The sequence below is a fragment of the Heteronotia binoei genome, chromosome 4, assembly GCF_032191835.1.
Source record: "Heteronotia binoei isolate CCM8104 ecotype False Entrance Well chromosome 4, APGP_CSIRO_Hbin_v1, whole genome shotgun sequence".
Lineage (NCBI taxonomy): Eukaryota > Metazoa > Chordata > Lepidosauria > Squamata > Gekkonidae > Heteronotia > Heteronotia binoei.
Genome location: NC_083226.1, coordinates 186,433,058 through 186,455,573, shown reverse-complemented (window position 1 = coordinate 186,455,573; position 22,516 = coordinate 186,433,058). Strand labels below are relative to the sequence as shown.

At 56.1% G+C, this 22,516-nt stretch overlaps 1 protein-coding gene across 1 annotated transcript in view; it reads right to left on the bottom strand.

Annotated features, from left to right (window-relative positions):
- The window catches only part of TESK1 (testis associated actin remodelling kinase 1), a 36,538-nt gene extending 18,096 nt beyond the window's left edge, over nt 1–18,442 (bottom strand). The window contains exons 1-5 of the mRNA XM_060236476.1: nt 18,270–18,442; nt 2,767–2,888; nt 2,100–2,148; nt 1,837–1,983; nt 1,632–1,714 (exon numbers count right to left, since the gene is read on the bottom strand). Of these exons, the coding sequence (XP_060092459.1) occupies nt 1,632–1,714; nt 1,837–1,983; nt 2,100–2,148; nt 2,767–2,861 (374 nt within the window). The 5' untranslated portion in view covers nt 2,862–2,888; nt 18,270–18,442. The remainder of the gene's footprint in view (nt 1–1,631; nt 1,715–1,836; nt 1,984–2,099; nt 2,149–2,766; nt 2,889–18,269) is intronic.
- Nucleotides 18,443–22,516: the final 4,074 nt, after the last annotated feature.

The following is a 22,516-nucleotide window of genomic DNA, read 5'->3' as shown; positions in this document are numbered from 1 at the left end:
GCCACTGGCCTGATCCAACAGGGCTTCTCTTATGTTCTTATGTGACACAGAGTGTTGGACTGGAGGGGCCACTGGCCTGATCCAACAGGGCTTCTCTTATGTTCTTATGTGACACAGAGTGTTGGACTGGATGGGCCACTGGCCTGATCCAACAGGGCTTCTCTTATGTTCTTATGTGACACAGAGTGTTGGACTGGATGGGCCACTGGCCTGATCCAACAGGGCTTCTCTTATGTTCTTATGTGACACAGAGTGTTGGACTGGAGGGGCCACTGGCCTGATCCAACAGGGCTTCTCTTATGTTCTTATGTGACACAGAGTGTTGGACTGGATGGGCCACTGGCCTGATCCAACAGGGCTTCTCTTATGTTCTTATGTGACACAGAGTGTTGGACTGGATGGGCCATTGGCCTGATCCAACAGGGCTTCTCTTATGTGACACAGAGTGTTGGACTGGAGGGGCCACTGGCCTGATCCAACAGGGCTTCTCTTATGTTCTTATGTGACACAGAGTGTTGGACTGGAGGGGCCACTGGCCTGATCCAACAGGGCTTCTCTTATGTTCTTATGTGACACAGAGTGTTGGACTGGATGGGCCACTGGCCTGATCCAACAGGGCTTCTCTTATGTGACACAGAGTGTTGGACTGGATGGGCCATTGGCCTGATCCAACAGGGCTTCTCTTATGTGACACAGAGTGTTGGACTGGATGGGCCATTGGCCTGATCCAACAGGGCTTCTCTTATGTTCTTATGTGACACAGAGTGTTGGACTGGATGGGCTACTGGCCTGATCCAACATGGCTTCTCTTATGTGACACAGAGTGTTGGACTGGATGGGCCATTGGCCTGATCCAACAGGGCTTTTCTTATGTTCTTATGAGGTGGAGGAGGAGGGTTTCTTTTGCCAATCCCACCTAGGAATAAGGGGCTCTCTCTCCCATCTGGTCTTCTGCTGAATGCCCCCACTGCCCTGGAACAAAGACTCCAAGGGAAGGGAAGCTCTGGAAACTCAGCTCCTTCTAGGCTCAAAAGCCTGCCTTAGAATAAGATCAGCTAGGGCATGTATAGAAAGAGAGAGAAAGGGACCGCACATTTGGCATCGCTTGCTCCAGCTGTTGCTGCACTAAGAGCACGTGAGTAGATATATTTTTTTAAAAAATAAATGCTTTACTCGTTTTTGATGCTGGGAGTTGTTCTCTGTCCCACAGAGACTTCCACTGTTAAAGACTGCTATGTAAAAAGGGCAGCAGGAGGGGGGGGAGGCAATCAATTGGCAAGATGATCACCCCCCCCCCCCCCCGTGGGGCACAAGTGCCATAAACTGTTCCTGTGGTCCACCAGAGCAGGGCTGTGGGAGTGCCTCTGGGTGGTAGCATGGAGAAGGGAATCCGTCAGCCCTGCTTTTCTCAGGGGGCCACTCCTGCTAAGGCCAGGTGGTGGCAGGGAGGGTACCTCAAGAGGGAGAGAGAGAAGCACCCGCCAAGGGTCAGGGAAGCTGGGAGAGGAGGAGTTGCCAGCCAGAGACGTGGGCAGCTGCTGGTGCCAGGCACCCCAGAGGACGAGGCGGACCAGGGCTTGCAGGGCAGAGGGCGGGGCTGTTCTGCCCCAGGCAGGGTCTTCAAGACTCACCTGTAGGTGGGGATTTTCTCCGCCAGGCCGAAGTCGCCCACGACAGCCGTGTATCCGTTGTCGTCACATTTAACCAGGCAGTTCTGGGAGGGGTGGGTGGGAAGAAACACACACACCATGAGCCCCCCTTTCCACCCGCCACAGAGCCTAGGAGGGGCCCCGCAGTGGAGCAGGCAGGCGGGAGAGGCATTCCCAGCAGCCCTACCTTGGAGGTGAGGTCGCGGTGGAAGATGCCCTTGCTGTGGAGGTAGCGCAGGCCCCGAGCGACATCCAGGGCCAGCTTGCCCCGCACGGGCCAAGGCAGAGGGACGGGGCTGTCCAGCAGCTGCTCCAGGTTCCCCCCGTTGATGTACTGGAGGGAGACAGGCCCCCCAGGAAACCTTCAGGCACAGCACCCACAGGCAGCTCACCCCCCAACCGCAGCCACCACTCCCCCCAGAAGAGGCCAGCCCCTGACGCCACTCTCACCTCTGTGAGCGCATGCAGCTGGCCCTGGTGCACACAGACACCCATGAACCTAGGCAGGAGGAGAGCAAAGAGGTCATGACTCGCCCCGGGAATCAACAGAATGAACCCCAGGCCAGACCTCTGGGGACCTGGCACCCGGGGACAAGAACCGGCATGTGGGAGTAGGCGGGATAGGTGGCTGCCTAGGGCGCCACCCCGCCTGGGGGGCAAAGCTGGGTTTCCCCTCTCTCCCCTGATGAGCTGGGCCCCTCGCGAGGGTCGACACTCCCAACCCAATGCAGGAAACCTGAGCATCCAGCTTCATGTATTTTCAGTGCTCTGCTTCCCATCGGTGGGTTGGCAGAGTAGGCAGGGCGAGGTATATCTGCTTTGCTTATTATACCCACCGTGCTCATCTGATGCACCAATAATGCTGAAGAATGCCCAAGTTCTACAACACGGAGGTGCAGGTAATGGCACAACAATGAAGATACCCCAGTTCAATTGGCCCAAGGAAGGAATGAAATTTATTGGGGTTGAGGGGGGGGGAGTCGAATCTGCAGAAATGAGAGACCTGAAATCCTCTTGAAAGAGGGCTGGGTCGGAAGAGGGGCATTTCCTGCCTCCTTACTTGGGTCCACTCTCTCCCCTCCCGGCTCAGCCAGCTGCAGGCCCCGCCCCCGCTCACCGGAGGATGTTGGGGTGGGAGAGGCGGTTCATGAGCTGCACCTCCCGCAGCATGTTGGCCCGGTTGCTCATCAGCTTGTTCATCTTCAGCACCATGATCTGGCCGGACTGCCGGTGCCTCACCTGAGGGAGGGAGAGCGGTCAGCCAGGAGGACCACGAAGGACCATCGCTCCACCCACCCGCCCACCCCAGGCGTCGGGCACGGATTGACTGACAGCTCACTTCCCTCCCCAGCTGGGACTCAGAACTGCTTGAGAACATGGTCCTCCCCTCCCCCACTCTCTCACAACAACAACCCTGTGGGGTCAGCAAGGCTGAGAGTTTGGGGCAGGCCCAAGGTCACCCGGCCAGCTTCCATCATAGAAGGGAGGATTCACATCAAACACAAGAGAAGCCCTGTTGACTCACGCCAGTGGCCCAGCCAGTCCAACACTCTGTGTCGCACAGTGGCCAAAACCCAGGAGCCATCAGGAGGTTCACCAGCAGGGCCAGAACTCCAAAAGCCCTCCCAATGCTGCCTCCCCCCCAAGAACCAAGAAAACAGAGTGTCACCGCCCTAGACATAAGAACATAAGAGAAGCCAAAAAACCCAAGTGCCATCAGGAGGTTCACCAATGGGGTCAGGACACTAGACGTTCTCCCACTGTGCCCCCCCCCCCAAGCACCAAGACTACAGAGCATCACTGCCCTAGACATAAGAACATAAGAGAAGCCCTGTTGGATCAGGCCAGTGGCTCACCCAGTCCAACACTCTGTGTCACATAAGAACATAAGAGAAGCCATGTTGGATCAGGCCAGTGGCCCATCCAGTCCAACACTCTGTGTCACATAAGAACATAAGAGAAGCCCTGTTGGATCAGGCCAGTGGCCCACCCAGTCCAACACTCTGTGTCACATAAGAACATAAGAGAAGCCCTGTTGGATCAGGCCAGTGGCCCACCCAGTCCAACACTCTGTGTCACATAAGAACATAAGAGAAGCCCTGTTGGATCAGGCCAATGGCCCCTCCAGTCCAACACTCTGTGTCACATAAGAACAGAAGAGAAGCCCTGTTGGATCAGGCCAACGGCCCCTCCAGTCCAACCCTCTGTGTCACACAGGGGCCAAAAAACCCAGGTGCCATCAGGAGGTCCACCAGTGGGGCCAGGACACTAGAAGCCCTCCCACTGTTGCCCCCCCCAAGCACCAAGACTACAGAGCATCACTGCCCCAGACATAAGAACATAAGAGAAGCCATGTTGGATCAGGCCAATGGCCCATCCACTCCAACCCTCTGTGTCAAACAGGAGCCAAAAAACCCAGGTGCCATCAGGAGGTCCATCAGTGGGGCCAGGACACTAGAAGCCCTCCCACTGTTCTTTCCCCCAAACACCAAGATGACAGAACATCACTGCTCCAGACATAAGAGAAGCCATGTTGGATCAGGCCAATGGCCCCTCCAGTCCAACACTCAGTGACACACTTGCTGAAACCCAGCTACCACCAGGAGGTCCACCAGCAGGGCCGGAACTCCGGGAGCACCCCCCAAGCGTTACCCCTAAGCAGCAAGATTACAGAGCCCCACTGCCCCAGACATAAAAACATAGGAGCCATCAGTGTTGTTGTTTTTTTTGGGGGGGGGTCTTCCAAAGACAAGGACAAGCAAGCCCCCTTCCGCGCTGCTGCCCAGCTGAACAGGCAGGGTGCCCAGAGCCCCTTCTCCATCTCCCGGCACAGTAGGCCTTGGGAGGCGTACAAAGAAGTTGATTCAGGAAGGGGGCGGGCAGGCGGCAGTACCGTTTCAGCCAGCACATCTGCTTCTTGTGGAGGTCCCCTTTAGTCACCCCGGCTAGTGGGGCACTGCTGGGACCCCTCTTCCCTGACTCTGTCATGGAGGCTTTCTAAGGGGATCAGCTGAGTTTCCTCAGGAAGAGCTCCACCTTCCCAGCCAAGGTCTCCTCAGTTTCAGCTTCTTCCACATCAGCCCTTTGACTGCCTCACCCAGGCAGTAAGTCCCTCAAGAAGACCTCCACAGCCTGACAGGGAGATCTGGGCAAAGAACGGAAGAGCTGGGCCCCATCAGCACATCAAGGGCAGCCGACTCCAAAAGCACAAACGATTCCCACCAAAGGTGAGAGAACCAGGGCTCCTGCCGTGCGCCCCTTAGCCTGGGGCCCAGGAACACCCCTCCAGATGGGCAACAGCTTCATCGACATACAAGGACACGCGTGTAAGAAAGGACGAGGACACCTGCCTTGACCATGACTGCACACCTGGCTGCTTCTTCGGCACCCCTCCAGTTGACAGGATGCGGAGCGCTGCGGGTCGTGGCTTGGGGGTGACTCTGCACTCAGGTGGGCTGTGCAGTGAACGCCCCCTTCCCCTGCAGGCAGGAGCTGGGAGGGGTGGGGGTGGAAATCCTGAAAGCTGGCCAGGTGGATCTGTGACTGGTTGACAGATGGCACCCAGAGAGTGCTTGTGAATGGTCCTCATCCTCTTGGAGAGGAGTGACAAGTGGAGGGCCTCAAGGATCTGTCCTGGGACCTGTTCTGTTCAACATCTTTATCACCCTATGAGGCAGGTGGGGCTGAGAGCGCTCTCAAGCAGCTGCCCTTTCAAGGACAACCTCTGCCAGAGCCATGGCTGACCCCAGGCCATTCCAGCAGCTGCAAGCGGAGGAGTGGGAAATCAAACCCGGTTCTCCCAGATAAGAGTCCGCACACTTAACTACTACCCTGAATCAGTTCCGCAGGGCTTGCAAAACCTTTCTCTTTCAGCTTGCCTTTAAGACAGAACCTGGCTAAATTGAAATTGACCTGTAGCCATCTAGCCATCTTAGGTATGATTGTGACCTATAGCACCTTATAGCACCTGTTTATCTATTTTAATTAATTTATATAATTGAATTGTATTTTAAACTCTTGTTTACATTGCATTTTATTCTAATCATGGTGTTCCATGTCTGTGAGCCGCCCTGAGCCCGCCTTTGGCGGGGGAGGGCGGGATATAAAAATAAATTTACTTTACTTTACTTACTTACTACACCAAACTGGCTTTCACAGAAGCTGCCCTTTCAAGGCCAACTCGCTATGGCTGACCCAAGGCCATTCCAGCAGCTGCAAGTGGAGGAGTGGGGAATCAAACCCAGTTTTCCCAGATAACAGATGGCACACTTAACCACTACTCCAAACTGGCTTTACAATCTCCTTTTCCTTCCTCCCCCACAACAGACACCCTGTGAGGAGGGTGGGGCTGAAAGGACTCTCACAACAGCTGCCCTTTCAAGGCCAACTCTGCCAGAGCTATGGCTGACCCAAGGCCATTCCAGCAGGTGCAAGTGGAGGAGTGGGGCGTCAAACCCGGTTCTCCCAGATAAGAGTCTGCACACTTAACCACTGCACCAGACCGGCTCTCTTCAGGGGGCATCTCGTTTCCCCCTCCCATGCTATTTTCTTTTTCCCTTCCCTTCATTCCCTCCGTAGCCTCTTCTCTTTTCCTGCCTTCCTCTCTCCTTCCCACCAGAAGACGACGACAGCAGATTTATACCCCGCCCTTCTCTCTGAAACAGAAACTCAGAGCGGCTTACAATCTCCTATATCTTCTCCCCCCACAACAGACACCCTGTGAGGTGGGTGGGGCTGAGAGGGCTCTCACAGCAGCTGCCCTTTCAAGGACAGAGACTCAGAGTGGCTTACAATCTTCTATATCTTCTCCCCTCACGACAGACACCCTGTGAGGTGGGTGGGGCTGAGAGGGCTCTCACAGCAGCTGCCCTTTCAAGGACAACTCCTGAGAGAGCTATGGCTGACCCAAGGCCATTCCAGAAGGTGCAAGTGGAGGAGTGGGGAATCAAACCCAGTTCTCCCAGATAAGAGTCTGTGCACTTCACCACTACATCAAACTGGCTCTCAGCACAGTGGGGGGAGGGTCCTCATCCTCTGTGACCCCCATTCCACAGACTTCCAATACAAATTACTGCCGGCATTGACTTGCCTGCGTCTCACATGAGATTCCAGAGATAGAGTGGGGATTATTTACGAGCTGCCTAGTTTCTGGTTGGGCAACCTGTCTCACCTGGCACAGGTAATCTCAGCTTTGGCTCTGGAGACACCAAGACCAATAGATCATTCTGTGTGATTTTAACAGTCATGTTGAAGGCATCTCATCTAAGCTGGCTCAGATTCTTCAGCCACTATGGGCCTCTCTCAGATTACGACAGGCCCCAAACATAATAAAGACTGTACCTTCGACCTTTCAATATCTATCAGCCACCTTTCTACCCTACAGAGCTCAAGACACTCTACACTGTAAACAGAACATAAACCATAAAAAATACATGAGCCACATAAGCGGGTCTATCCATACGGAGGAGGAAGCCCATGCTGGCTGTAGTTTGGAAATCAGCCCTCTGATGCAGGCCGATGGAAGACCACATGAACAGGCAGAGGTCACAGAGAGGCACAGCCTGTCCTTTTCCTTCCAGGCCTTCGCCACCACGCAAGCCAGGCCCATTTCCTCCTCCTCCTCCAGCCTCGCAGACAGACAGGCAGTTCCCTTCCTTGCTGATCTGGGGGTGTACAGAGTTAGTGAAGAGACAGAAGCACTCCAGGGTTAGATAAGCACTAAGCTTTACCATGTCTACAGGGCTCCGTGGCGCAGAGTGTTAAAACTGCAGTCCTAAGTTCTGCTCACGACCTGAGTTCGATCCCCGGCGGAAGCTGTGTTTTCAGGTAGCTGGCTCGAGGTTGAGTCAGCCTTCCAGCCTTCCGAGATCGGTCAAACGAGTCCCCAGCTTGGGGGGGGGGGAGCACAGATGACCGGAGAAAGCAATGTCAAACCACCCCGTAAAAAGTCTGCCGTGAAAACGTTGTGAAAGCAATGTCACCCCAGAGTCGGAAACGACTGGTGCTTGCACAGGGGACTTTTCCTTTCCTATGTCTCACAATCCAATTTTCAAGTTTCTGTCCCCGCACAGAGCAGCCCCTACTACAGCTGGGAAGCCCTGGACATCGTGTCCTTCCCAGAGGCACCACAACAGAAGTCTCAAAGACCCTCAGGGATGAGCCAAAGCTAATGCCAGTCCATTTCTATGTCAGCAGTGTCCTAGGTATATGGCTAGAGATCATGGCTTCTCTGTTCCTGCAGATTTCTCTCAGCTGCAACATGAACCACCCTGCTAGAGGAAGGTTCTGTGAGCTGTGAGCCTCTAGCAAAGCACCACAGGGTAAGGGCCCAAAGGTACAAGCCATCCCTGAGACCAAGACATCACCTGTGCAAAAGCACACAAACACAGTGGGCATGACTTCACAACTCCAACCCATGTTCAAAAGCAAAAGCAATCCTCTTTTGGGGTTGGACTAGATGAACCTGGAGGTCCCTTCCAACTCTAGGATTCTTCAGGAGGTGGTGGGCTCTCCTTCCTTGAAGGTTTTTAAACAATAATAATAAGAAGATGATATTGGATTTATATCCCGCCCTCCACTCCAAAGAGTCTCAGAGCGGCTCACAATCTCCTTTACCTTCCTCCCCCACAACAAACACCCTGTGAGGTGGGTGGGGCTGGAGAGGGCTCTTACAGCAGCTGCCCTTTCAAGGACAACCTCTGCCAGAGCTATGGCTGACCCAAGGCCATGCCAGCAGGTGCAAGTGGAGGAGTGGGGAGTCAAACCCGGTTCTCCCAGATAAGAGTCCGCACACTTAACCACTACACCAAACTGGCTCTCCTAAACAGACGCTAGATGGCCATATGACAGCAATGAAGGTCCTGTGAATTTAGGGGGAGGTGTTTGTGAGTTTCCTGCATTGTGCAGGGGGTTGGACTAGATGACCCTGGGGATCCCTTCCAACTCTTCTATGATTCTAACAGGCTTCCTCCTCAGGAGGTGGGGGGCTCTCCTTCCTTGGAGGTTTTGAAACAGAGGCTAGATGGCCATCTGACAGCAATGAAGATCCTGTGAATTTAGGGGGAGGTGTTTGTGAGTCTCCTGCATTGTGCAGGGGTTGGACTAGATGACCCTTCCAACTCTAGGATTCAATGATTCTATGCTCTGAGGAGACTTCCTGTTCCACATCCATGGAGTAAAGGGGCTGGGCCCAGCTCCTCTGAGATCAACAGGGGGGGGGGAGCAGTGTTCCTCTTTCTGGGGGACGGGAGGCTTCCCGGAAGAGGACCGGCAGTGGGGCAAGCAGCGCATTCAGGAGTGGGGAGGGGGGCTGGAGGAGCCCTCGGAGGGAATGTGTCGGCCACTGCAGCTGCAGCATCAACTCCCAGGGCAGACTTGGAACTTGCGCGGCAGGGAAGGGAGGGAGGGAGAGGGGGAGGGTGCAGCCTGCTGCCTTCAGGGTTCGGCTACTGGCCCTCTGGGCCAGAGCCCTCCCCGCCCAGCAGCCGCCACAAACAGGCCCAGCTGCTGCCACCTCCCCTCCCTGCCCCTCCCCAGGCATCCAAGGAGGCGCCACATTCCTCCACCCAGCAGCCAAGCTCTCCTCCTCTCCTCTCCTCTTTCCCTTTTTAGTCAATGCAGCTGCAAAGCGGCCCAGCCGGGGCCAGGAGGCCACCACGCCTCCCAGGGAGACACCCTCCGCAGATGGGGCAGAGGCAGAAGGGGGCTTGCGGACAGCAGGAGGGCTGGGAAACCTTTCTCCCCCCCCCCCCAGCTCCTTCATGGGAGGAGAGCCTGCAGGCAACAGCAGGGCAGTAGGGAGCTCGGCTTCAGGCCCACAAAAAGGGATGGGGTCTCCAGGTCAGAGCTCCGGCTCAGCTCCACTTCATTGCTAAACAGAGGGGGCTCCAGCCCAGCAGGAGAACCCCTCCTCCCCAGCCTGGAAAGCCCAGATGGGTGGTGGCGAGTTGCGAGTCCCTGGTGATGACCGGAGGGCACATGCTCAGGGTCCTTCACAGAATCCTAGAGTAGGAAGGGACCTTAAGGGTCATCTAGTCCAACCCCCTGCACAATGCAGGAAACTCACAAACACCTCCCCCTAAATTCACAGGATCTTCATTGCTGTCAGATGGTCAAATAGCCTCTGTTGAAAAACCTCCAAGGAAGGAGAGCCCACCACCTCCCGAGGAAGCCTGTTCCACTGAAGAACCGCTCTAACTCATAGAATCATAGAGTTGAAAGGGACATCCAGGTTCATCTAGTCCAAACACCTGCACAATGCAGGAAACTCCCAAACACCTCCCCCTAAATTCACAGGATCTTCATTGCTGTCAGAGGGCCATCTAGCCTCTGTTGAAAAACCTCCAAGGAAGGAAAGCCCACCACCTCCCAAGGAGGAAACCTGTTAGAATCATAGAAGAGTTGGAAGGGACCTCCAGGGTCATCTAGTCCAACCCCCTGCACAATGCAGGAAACTCACAAACACCTCCCCCTAAATTCACAGGATCTTCATTGCTGTCAGATGGTCAAATAGCCTCTGTTGAAAAACCTCCAAGGAAGGAGAGCCCACCACCTCCCGAGGAAGCCTGTTCCACTGAAGAACCGCTCTAACTCATAGAATCATAGAGTTGAAAGGGACATCCAGGTTCATCTAGTCCAAACACCTGCACAATGCAGGAAACTCCCAAACACCTCCCCCTAAATTCACAGGATCTTCATTGCTGTCAGAGGGCCATCTAGCCTCTGTTGAAAAACCTCCAAGGAAGGAAAGCCCACCACCTCCCAAGGAGGAAACCTGTTAGAATCATAGAAGAGTTGGAAGGGACATCCAGGGTCATCTAGTCCAACCCCCTGCACAATGCAGGAAACTCACAAACACCTCCCCCTAAATTCACAGGATCTTCATTGCTGTCAGATGGTCAAATAGCCTCTGTTGAAAAACCTCCAAGGAAGGAGAGCCCACCACCTCCCGAGGAAGCCTGTTCCACTGAAGAACCGCTCTAACTCATAGAATCATAGAATTGAAAGGGACATCCAGGTTCATCTAGTCCAAACACCTGCACAATGCAGGAAACTCCCAAACACCTCCAGGGGGAGGAGGGGAGCTTGCGGCACCTCTGAGTCCTTGTCCTCCCAAACAGACTGCCTCACCCCCCCGCCCCCCGCACTGACTCTCTCCCCTTCCCACTCTGGCTGCATCTCAGCCCTGCTCCTCCCCCCCCCCGTCCTTCCCCTACAGCCTCCTAGGAACAACCCCCACCCCCCCACACACACACACACCCCACCCTAGTGTGCCCCAGGGCCTGGCACAGCCCCAGCAGGCAAACCTGCCTCAGCCAACGCCAGCACACTGTGCAAAAAGAGACCCGGGAGAGAGGAAGAGGCCGGACGCTCCTCGTGGCTGAGAGGGGGAGCGCTGACTCTGGAAAGCTCAAGCCCCAGGGGGAACCCACCCGGCAGGCCGGCCTCTCAGCTGCTGCTGCACCCCAGTCCGGCTGCTCCACTGCAGGCCAAGGTGGCTGCCTTCCCAGAACCTTCCAGAAACTGGCCCTCTGGGGCAGGGGGTTGTCCAGAGCCCACGGCCATACCTGCAGCTGCCTTCGCCCAAGTCCTGCCTCCGTCGACTGGAGCCGTGGAGGAAAGGTCTTTCCGATCCCCTCCGGCCAGGTCCTCTCAGCCTGGGGCCTCCTGACTGCCAAGCAGAGCCCTGCCCCTCAGCCACCCCCAAGAGCTTCTCCCCACTCCAAGGCACCAAGGGGAAGACGGGGCCATCCCTCCTTCTCCTCTCTCACCCTCCCCAGGCCCCTTCACTTGGCCGACCCCCAAGCACAGACAGCCGGCCACCCCCTCCCGTCTTTACTCCAACACGGCAGCCCCATCTCCTTCCCCTCACCCACACATCCCAAGTCCCCACTGAGGACTTCAGCACCCTCCACACTGGGGCAGCAAAGGCCAAGGCCAACTCCCTATGGGGTATGGGGGGGATTATGCCCAGGACCTCAGGGGCAAACCCCCATCGGCTGGCCTCATGACTCCCCTCTGGTAAGCATTCTGGGCTGGGGAGGGCCAGGCCTCCAATGGCCCTAATACCTCCAAATAGGAAAACAGAGCCCCGTGGCGCAGAGTGGTAAAGCTGCAGTACTGCAGTCGGAGCCCTCTGCTCATGACCTGAGTTCGATCCCAGCGGAAGCTGAATTCAGGTAGCTGGCTCCAGGTTGCCTCAGCCTTCTATCCTTCCAAGGTCGGTCAAATGAGTCCCCAGCTTGCTGGGGGGGAAGCGTAGATAACTGCGGAAGGCAATGGCAAACCACCCCGTAAAAAGTCCGCCATGAAAACCCCAGAGTCAGAAACAACTGGTGCTTGCATAGGGGACTATCTTTAGCTTTAGAATCATAGAGTTGGAAGGGACCTCTAGGGTCATCTAGTCCAACCCCCTGCACAATGCAGGAAACTCACAAACACCTCCCCCTAAATTCACAGGATCTTCATGGCTGTCAGATGGCCATCTAGCCTCTGTTGAAAAACCTACAAGGAAGGAGAGCCCACCACCTCCCTAGGAGGAAGCCTGTTCCACTGAGGAACCACTCTAAACTCACAAATCCCTCCCCCTAAATTCACAGGATCTTCATGGCTGTCAGATGGCCATTAGCCTCTGTTTAAAAACCTCCAAGGAAGGAGAGCCCACCACCTCCCGAGGAGGAAGCTGTTGCACTGAGGAACCGCTCTAACGGTCAGGAAGTTATTCCTAATGTTGAGCCGGAAACTCTTTTAATTTCATCCCATTGGTTCTGGTCCTACCTTCTGGGGCCACAGAAAATAATTCCACCCCATCCTCTAAATGACAGCCCTTCGAGTACTTGAAGAGTCAGTTTGGTGTAGTGGTTAAGTGTGCAGACTCTTATCTGGGAGAACGGGGTTTGATTCCCCACTCCTCCACTTGCACCTGCTGGAATGGCTTTGGGTCAGCCATAGCTCTGGCAGAGGTTGTCCTTGAACAGGCAGCTGCTGTGAGAGCCCTCTCAGCCCCACCCACCTCACAGGGTGTCTGTTGTGGGGGAGGGAGTTAAAGGAGATTGTGAGCCGCTCTGAGACTCTTCGGAGTGGAGGGCGGGATATAAATCCAATATCTTCTTCATCTTCAATATCTTCATCACCTTTCAGCCACCACCTCTCCAGGCTAAACATCCCCAGCTCCTTCAGCCTTTCCTCATAGGACTTGGTCTCCAGACCCCTCACCATCTTCGTCGCCCTCCTCTGGACCCCTTCCAGCTTGTCTAGAGCCTTCTTAAAATGTGGTGCCCAAAACTGAACACAAGACTCCAGGGGAGGTCTCACCAGAGCAGAGTAAAGTGAGACCATCACACATGTGATCTGGACACTCGACTTCTGTGCTGGGGTCTTCCTGTACTTTAGGAAAACAGGTGTGTGTGGGGGGGAATGAAAGAGAGCAGCCAGGCTGGGCACTTGGGAGGAGGGGGGGGGGTTCAGGAGTCCCAGCAGGAACCAGCACAACACCACCCTCAGGGGGCCAGGGGGCACGGAGTGGGGAGTGGGGATCTGGCCGCTCTCTCCACTTCCGCATCCGGGGCTCAGAGCGAGCAGGGGGAGGGCAGCAGCTGAGATTCCTGCAGCCGTCCCCCTCCCCCCATCTCCTGGCATCAGGCCCAGAATCCAGGCAGACTCTCAGAGCCAAGCCCCAGCCAGGCTTTGCCACCCACCTTCCCGACCAGTCAGCGGCCAGCTGTAGCTCCCTCCCTCCCTCCCTGCACAAGGCTTCCGGCCTCAGCTCCCCCCCCCCCAAACAAAACCCTACAGCCTGGCTGGGAATCTCTCCCTGGCCCCATCTTGACCTAGATCTGCTGGGCAGAAGGCATGCCAGCCCCTGTTGGTCCTCCCACCCCCAGGCCCCCCCCTCACAGGCACAGGCTGCCCCCCAGGCATGCAGCCCCCTCCCCGGATCCAGCACGGCTTGCAGCTCTCCTTCCAAGCAGAGCTCTTCCGCCCCACCCCCTCCGGCTGCGGGGAGCACCAGCACCCGAAGCAGGGGAGGGGTCCCCAGAAGGCCATCCAGTCCAGCCCCAAGGAGAGGGCCAGGACCAGCCTCAGAAAGAGAAAGCAGGGCCTCCCCTGACCCAGGAAAGCCCTTGGGCCAATCCACCCTGTGGCCGCAGCGAGGGGGGGATCCTTCCGAATGCAGAGCTCAGGCCCCATGCCAGCAAGCGCCACCCACTGTGCTCAAAAACTCTTTGCAAGCTGCGACTCCCCCCACCGCAGCACAGGCAAGGAGGCCAGCCAGCAACCTGACCTGGCAAGGGAGCTCAGGGGAAATCCCGCCTTCAGAAGGGGAAATCCAACCCATTCGCACCCTCAAAAGTTTGGCCTGCAAATAAGATGGAAACAGCTGCAGCAAGCAGAGTGATGGAGGTCTGTCACTGAGAAGAGAGGAAGGTATCCCCCCGCCCCACGCACACAAGCAAGCACCTGCTTCTCTGCAGAGCTCCAGCTATCCTGCCAGAGCCCCCCAGGAGCAAGCTAAGTAGGAACAGAAAGACTTGGGGGGGGGCCCTCTTGCCCCAGCGGCTGGGCACAATTAACAGTCAAGGATGAAAACCACTCCAGGCCCCAGCAGGACTCCACACAAGAGAGGCATGTTCTCCCCACTAACGGCGCTCAGTCTTTTCGCACCCAGACCTGCACATCTTCATAATCCCAGAGCAGCCCAGGCCTGTACATCCCCAGCTCCTTCAACCTTTCCTCGGTCTCCAGACCCCTCACATAGGACTCAGTCTCCAGACCCCTCACCATCTTCGTCGCCCTCCTCTGGACCCCTTCCAGCTTGTCTAGATCCTTCTTAAAATGTGGTGCCCAAAACTGAACACAATACTCCAGGGGAGGTCTTACCAGAGCAAAGTAAAGCAAGAACAGAAGAGAAGCCATGTTGGATCAGGCCAATGGCCCATCCAGTACAACACTATGAGTCATAAGAACGTAAGAGAAGCCATGTTGGATCAGGCCAATGGCCCATCCAGTCCAACACTCTGTGTCACACATCAGAACAGAAGAGAAGCCATGTTGGATCAGGCCAATGGCCATCCAGTCCAACACTCTGTGTCACACATCAGAACAGAAGAGAAGCCATGTTGGATCAGGCCAGTGGCCCATCCAGTCCAACACTCTGTGTCACACATCAGAACAGAAGAGAAGCCATGTTGGATCAGGCCAGTGGCCCATCCAGTCCAACACTCTGTGTCACACATCAGAACAGAAGAGAAGCCATGTTGGATCAGGCCAGTGGCCCATCCAGTCCAACACTCTGTGTCACACATCAGAACAGAAGAGAAGCCCTGTTGGATCAGGCCAGTGGCCCATCCAGTCCAACACTCTGTGTCACACATCAGAACAGAAGAGAAGCCATGTTGGATCAGGCCAATGGCCCATCCAGTCCAACACTCTGGCTCACACATCAGAACAGAAGAGAAGCCATGTTGGATCAGGCCAGTGGCCCCTCCACTCCAACACTCTGTGTCACACATCAGAACAGAAGAGAAGCCCTGTTGGATCAGGCCAGTGGCCCATCCAGTCCAACACTCTGTGTCACATAAGAACATAAGAGAAGCCCTGTTGGATCAGGCCACTGGCCCCTCCAGTCCAGCACTCTGTGTCACATAAGAACATAAGAGAAGCCCTGTTGGATCAGGCCAGTGGCCCATCCAGTCCAACACTCTGTGTCACACATCAGAACAGAAGAGAAGCCATGTTGGATCAGGCCACTGGCCCCTCCAGTCCAGCACTCTGTGTCACATAAGAACATAAGAGAAGCCATGTTGGATCAGGCCAGTGGCCCATCCAGTCCAACACTCTGTGTCACACATCAGAACAGAAGAGAAGCCCTGTTGGATCAGGCCAGTGGCCCATCCAGTCTAACACTCTGTGTCACACATCAGAACAGAAGAGAAGCCATGTTGGATCAGGCCAATGGCCCATCCAGTCTAACACTCTGTGTCACACATCAGAACAGAAGAGAAGTCATGTTGGATCAGGCCAATGGCCCATCCAGTCCAACAGTCTGAGTCACATAAGAACATAAGAGAAGCCATGTTGGGTCAAGCCAATGGCCCATCCAGTCCAACACTCTGTGTTACATAAGAACATAAGAGAAGCCATGTTGGGTCAGGCCAATGGCCCATCCAGTCCAATACTCTGTGTTACATAAGAACATAAGAGAAGCCATGTTGGATCAGGCCAGTGGCCCATCCAGTCCAACACTCTGTGTTACGTAAGAACATAAGAGAAGCCATGTTGGGTCAGGCCAATGGCCCCTCCAGTCCAACACTCTGTGTTACATAAGAACATAAGAGAAGCCATGTTGGGTCAGGCCAATGGCCCATCCAGTCCAATACTCTGTGTTACATAAGAACATAAGAGAAGCCATGTTGGATCAGGCCAGTGGCCCATCCAGTCCAACACTCTGTGTTACATAAGAACATAAGAGAAGCCCTGTTGGATCAGGCCAATGGCCCCTCCACTCCAACACTCTGGGTCACATAAGAACATAAGAGAAGCCCTGTTGGATCAGGCCAATGGCCCCTCCAGTCCAACACTCTGGGTCACATAAGAACATAAGAGAAGCCCTGTTGGATCAGGCCAATGGCCCATCCAGTCCAACACTCTGGGTCACATAAGAACATAAGAGAAGCCATCTTGGATCAGGCCAGTGGCGCATCCAGTCCGAGTCACACAGTGGCTGAAATGTGCTGCCAGAGGTGTCTGCTGCATGAGGCCCCTGAGCCAGCCCTGGAGGGTCTGAAGGAGAAAGCCAGAAGGAAGGGGACAGCTGAAGCCACGCCAGGCAGGCTGCCTGGTGGGGGGGGGGAGGGCGGGCTGCTTGCACAAAGACACCCAAGGGCCTTGCCTGGCCATCTCTGCAGGAAGGGTGTGACCAGTCCACAGCTGCCAAAAAGAGCCATTCTGGTCAGGCCTTCCCCAGCATGGTCAGCCAGACCGCCAAGGGCCCTCTGGAAAGCCACACAGGGCCATGGAGGGCTTGCAAGGATGGGCCGTGCAGCCACTGAGTGGTGGGCAGGCAAGGTGGGGCAACCTCTCCACCCCTCCCTTCAGCCGTGGGGATGTGCCCTGCCCCAGAGGCTGCCCACAGTCCATAAGGGATCCATAATAAGACGCAGCCCAGACGGAGGGCAGGCAGAGGATGCAGAAGGGGACAGCCCAAAGAGGCGGCACGGAGGACTCGGACTTGGCTTCCCTGGGACAGCCCCATCTGCGGGTTGTGCCCCACGCACGCTCCCTGCCACCAGCCACTGCAGCTGGACGGACCTTGGCCTGCCACTGCCTCCGTCAGCAGCTTTGCCAAGTTCCACTTCCTCTTCTGCCTGGGCACCATCAGGCACCGCTCTTGGACTTTCTGCCCCTTCCCAAGGAGGCCCTGGCAAGAACTCCTCGCTCCTGCCTGCCGCCACTGGCACGCCTCCTGTGCCACCCACCACATCAGCCTCTCCCAGGCCAGGGCAGCCCAGCCGCCCTTCCCCACTGAGGTAGCCTGAGGAGGGGAGGTGGGAGGGCACCCCAACCCAAAAAGGGGTACCGAGGGGCAAACCCTGTAAGCAGGCGGAGGCTGGCCAGGGACTCCAAGGGATGCCAAGTGGCGGCACAACTCGCTGCCCCTCTTCCTCCGTGGCCAGCTGCCCCTCAGTCAAGCAGTCGTCTCACCCAGCAGCACCCAGGCTCGCCCTTCTGACCCCTCCCACTAGGCCTTCACAGAATCCTAGAGTGGGAAGGGACCTCCAGGGCCATCTAGTCCAACCCCCGGCACTATGCAGGAAACTCACAAACACCTCCCCCTAAATTCACAGGATCTTCATTGCTGTCAGATGGCCATCTAGCCCGTTGAAAAACCTCCACGGAAGGAGAGCCCACCACTTCCCCAGGAGGAAGCCTGTTCCACTGAGGAACTGCTCTAATGGTCAGGAAGTTCTTCCTCATGTTGAGCTGGAAACTCTTTTGATTTAATGTCAACCCTTTGGTTCTGGTCTCAGCTTCCAGGGCCATCCTCTAGAATTCAGGGGTGGCCAATGGTTGCTCTCCAGATGTTTTCTGCCTACAACTCCCATCAGCCCCAGCCACTGGCCATGCCGGCTGGGGCTGCTGAGAGTTGTAGGCAGAAAAGATCTGGAGACCCACCGTTGGCAGCCCTGATTTACAGCCCTTGGAGGTGGGGATCGTATCCCCTCGCAGCCGCCTGCTGTGCAGACGAAACCTGCCCCCCCTTTCCTCAGAGGCCTTGTTCTCCAGAGCCCTCCCGCTGCCCAGAGAGAGGGGCCCAGGGCGCAGGCAGGGGGCGCAGCAGCAGCAGCAGCACAGGCCGGGCCTGCTCCGCGCCTCCCGGGCGGCCTCCAGCCCAGCTCCCTCCCCGCGGCGACGCCCCCCCCCCCCCCCCGCCTGCCCGCCTCTCCCGGGCTGGGGCTCCCGGGGCGCTCGCTGGCTCTGCGGCCGGCTGGAGGGGTGCTTGCCCGGGGCGCCAACTTGGGCACGGCGCGCGCTCTCCTCTCCGCGGCCAGAAGGGCCCCTCCGGGGGCGTCACTTGTCCATCTCCCCCCCCCCGCCCGCCCTCCCGCGCAGCCGGCGCACCTTGAAGACCTCGGAGAAGAAGCCGGCGCCGATCTTCTCGCAGTAGAAGTCGTCGATGCGCGCCAGGGTGGAGACGGCGCTGCGCAGCGCCCGGTACGAGGAGGGCCGCAGACGCCCCCCGCCGCCGCCCGCCCAGCCCTCCGCCGCCGCCGCCGCCTCGCCCTCCTCCGGCCGCAGCGGCCCGGCCCGCCGAGCACCAGGGGGCACCGCGGCCTCCCCCGCCATCGCCCCCCGAGGCCGCCTTCACATGGCCGCCTCCCTCTCGCCCGGCGCCTCTGCGGCCTGCCCAGCGCAACCCAGGGCCCGGCGGAGGCGGAGCCGGCTGGGGCGCGGCGAGGCCGCCCTTAACTCCTTCCTTCCTCCCTCGCTCGCTCCACCAGCGCCGAGCCCCGCTCGCCTGCCCCGCTCGGGCACACCGGCGCCCCCTCCCCGCTCTCCTCGCCCGAGCAGCCCGCCTGAGCGCGCGGGGAAGGGAAGGGAAGGGAGGCCTCTGCTCGCTCCTTCGCGCTCTCGGCCGCTGCAATTAAGGGCAGAAGACAGCGAAGCCCTGCTGGAGCAGCCCCGTGGCCCCTCCAGTCCTGCACTCTGCGTCACACAGGGGCCCCAAACCCCAGGTGCCATCAAGAGCTCCACCAGTGGGGCCAGGACACTAGAAGCCCTCCTACTGTGCCCCCCACAAGCATCAAGAAGACAGAGCATCACTGCCCCAGACATAAGAGCACCAGAGAAACCCTGTTGGATCAGGCCAATGACCCATCCAGTCCTACACTCTGCGTCACACAGGGGCCAAAAAACCCCAGGTGCCATCAAGAGGTCCACCAGTGGGGCCAGGACACTAGAAGCCCTCCTACTGTGCCCCCCACAAGCATCAAGAAGACAGAGCATCACTGCCCCAGACATAAGAGCACCAGAGAAACCCTGTTGGATCAGGCCAATGACCCATCCAGTCCTACACTCTGCGTCACACAGGGGCCAAAAAACCCCAGGTGCCATCAAGAGGTCCACCAGTGGGGCCAGGACACTAGAAGCCCTCCTACTGTGCCCCCCACAAGCATCAAGAAGACAGAGCATCACTGCCCCAGACATAAGAGCACCAGAGAAACCCTGTTGGATCAGGCCAATGACCCATCCAGTCCTACACTCTGCGTCACACAGGGGCCAAAAAACCCCAGGTGCCATCAAGAGGTCCACCAGTGGGGCCAGGACACGAGAAACTCTCCCATTGTGTCCCCCCGAAAAAAAGACAGGACATCACTGCCTCAAACACAAGAACATAAGAGAAGCCCTGTTCGATCACGCCAATGGCCCCTCCAGTCCAACATTCTGTGTCACATAAGAGAAACCCTGTTGGATCAGGCCAGTGGCCCCTCCAGTCCAACACTCTGTGTCACATAAGAACATCAGAGAAGCCCTTTTGGATCAGGCCAGTGGCCCCTCCAGTCCAACACTCTGTGTCTCATAAGAACATCAGAGAAGCCCTTTTGGATCAGGCCAATGGCCCCTCCAGTCCAACACTCTGTGTCACATAAGAACATAAGAGAAGCCCTTTTGGATCAGGCCAGGGGCCCATCCAGTCCAACACTCTGTGTCACATAAGAACATAAGAGAAGCCCTTTTGGATCAGGCCAATGGCCCCTCCAGTCCAACACTCTGTGTCACATAAGAACATAAGAGAAGCCCTGTTGGATCCGGCCAGTGGCCCCTCCAGTCCAACACTCTGTGTCACATAAGAACATAAAAGAAGCAATGTTGGATCAGGCCAATCGCCCATCCAGTCCAACACTCTGTGTCACATAAGAACATAAGAGAAGCCATCTTGGATCAGGCCAATGGCCCACCCAGTCCAACACTCTGTGTCACATAAGAACATAAGAGGAGCCATGTTGGATCAGGCCAATGGCCCCTCCAGTCCAACATTCTGTGTCACATTAGAACATAAGAGAAGCCCTGTTGGATCAGGCCAATGGCCCCTCCAGTCCAACACTGTGTCACAGAAGAACATAAGAGAAGCCCTGTTGGATCAGGCCAGTGGCCCATCCAGTCCAACACTCTGTGTCACATAAGAACATAAGAGAAGCCATCTTGGATCAGGCCAATGGCCCCTCCAGTCCAACACTCTGTGTCACATAAGAACATAAGAGAAGCCCTGTTGGATCAGGCCAGTGGCCCCTCCAGTCCAACACTCTGTGTCACATAAGAACATAAGAGAAGCCCTGTTGGATCAGGCCAGTGGCCCATCCAGTCCAACACTCTGTGTCACATCTCTCTCTCTCTCTCAGCTTGACTTCGCAAACGAAGATTTAAGAAGGGTGCAATAGTCCACGTTTGCTGCAGGCTCGCTGGTGGCTGTCAAGACCAATGTGGGACAGGCAGGTCCGGCCACAGCGGCTGCAGGGAAAAGTCTGATTTAGGGTTGGTCCTGTAGCAGTGCGATTCTTCCTCAATCTCCTTTTGTCCTCAAGACCAGCTATGCGTGCGTTCTCAAAGGAAGAGACAGCCTGGTGGATGGTGTGTCTCCATGCTTTGCGATCTGAGGCTAGGTCAGACCAGTGGTGATGGTTGATGTGACAGGTGCCAAGGGATTTCTTCAAGGAGTCCTTGTACCTCTTCTTTGGTGCCCCTCTATTTCGATGTCCGGTGGAGAGTTCGCCATACAGGGCAATCTTGGGAAGGCGGTGGTTTTCCATCCTAGAAATATGCCCTGCCCAGTGCAGCTGCGTCTTCAACAGCAGTGCCTCAATGCTTGTAACCACCGCCCGCTTGAGGACTTCAGGGCTGGTCACAAAGTCACTCCAGTGGATGTTGAGGATGGTGCGAAGGCAGCGCTGATGAAAGCGCTCAAGGAGTCGCAGGTGATGACGGTATATACATAAGAACATAAGAGAAGCCATGTTGGATCAGGCCAATGACACCTCCTTTTATCTGTTCATTAAACAAAGCAGGAGTCAAGTGCACCTTTAAGACCAAACTCTTTTTATTTTGAACGTCAGCTCTTAAGCACACTTCATCAGGCGAGGAATCCAGCACAGGGAGCAAAGCCCTACAGAGCTGAGCAGAGCCATACAGAGCTGGCAGGCAGTGGCCCAGAATGCAACATGGTACAGCTTTAAGAACCAATGACAGTGAAGTGAAATTATATGATAGGCAGTGGTTTAGATAGAATGTAAAATGGTACAATGACAAAATAGTAAAATTAACAAATGGAGCAAACCTTTGATCTGAGCAGCATGAGCATCCGAAAGCAACAAAACAAAACATTTCGCATGCTCCTGCTACTCAGATCAAAGGTTTGCTCAATTTGTTAATTTTACTATTCTGTCATTGTACCCTTTTACATTCTAAACCCCTGCCTTCCAGATCATTTCACTTCCCTGCCATTGGTTCTAAACTTACTTTCTTACTTTATTCGATTTATTTCCCGCCCTACCCCACCGAGGTGGGCTCATGCCATGCTGCATTCTGGGCCACTGCCTACCAGCTCTGTATGGCTCTGCTCAGCTCTGTAGGGCTTTGCTCCCTGTGCGGGATTCCTCGTCTGAGGAAGTGGGCTTAAGAGCACACGAAAGCTGACATTCTCAATAAAAATGAGTTGGTCTTAAAGGTGCCACTTGACTCCTGCTTTGTTCAACTGCTTCAGACCAACACGGCTGCCCGCTTAGATCTGCCTGTGCCATGTTCACTCTATGGCAGAGGAGGCGGCCCTGGAGGCTCTGCCCATGGAGAGAGGTTGGCAAGATTCTGCATGGGATAAAGACGGCAGAGAAAAAAGTCCTTTTCTCCCTTTCTCACAATACGAGAACTCGTGGGCACTCCATGAAATTGCTGAGCAGTCGGGTTAAGATGGATCAAAGGAAGTCCTTCTTCACCCAAAGGGGGATTAACCTGTGGAATTCACTGCCACAGGAGGTGGTGGCGGCCACAAGCATAGACAGCTTTAAGAAGGGATTGGATAAGCATCGAGCAGAGGTCCATCAGTGGCTATTAGCCACAGCATATTGGTGGAGCTCTCTGTCTGGGGCAGTGATGCTCTGTATTCTCGGTGCTAGGGGCAGCACAGTGGGAGGGCTTCTAGTGTCCTGGCCCCACTAGTGAACCTTCTGGTCGCACCTGGGTTTTTTGTCCACTGTATGACAGAGTGTTGGACTGGATGGGCCATTGGCCTGATCCAACATGGCTTCTCTTATCTCTGAGACAGTGATGCTCTGTATTCTTGGCGCTCGGTGGGGAGGGGGCACAGTGGGAGGGCT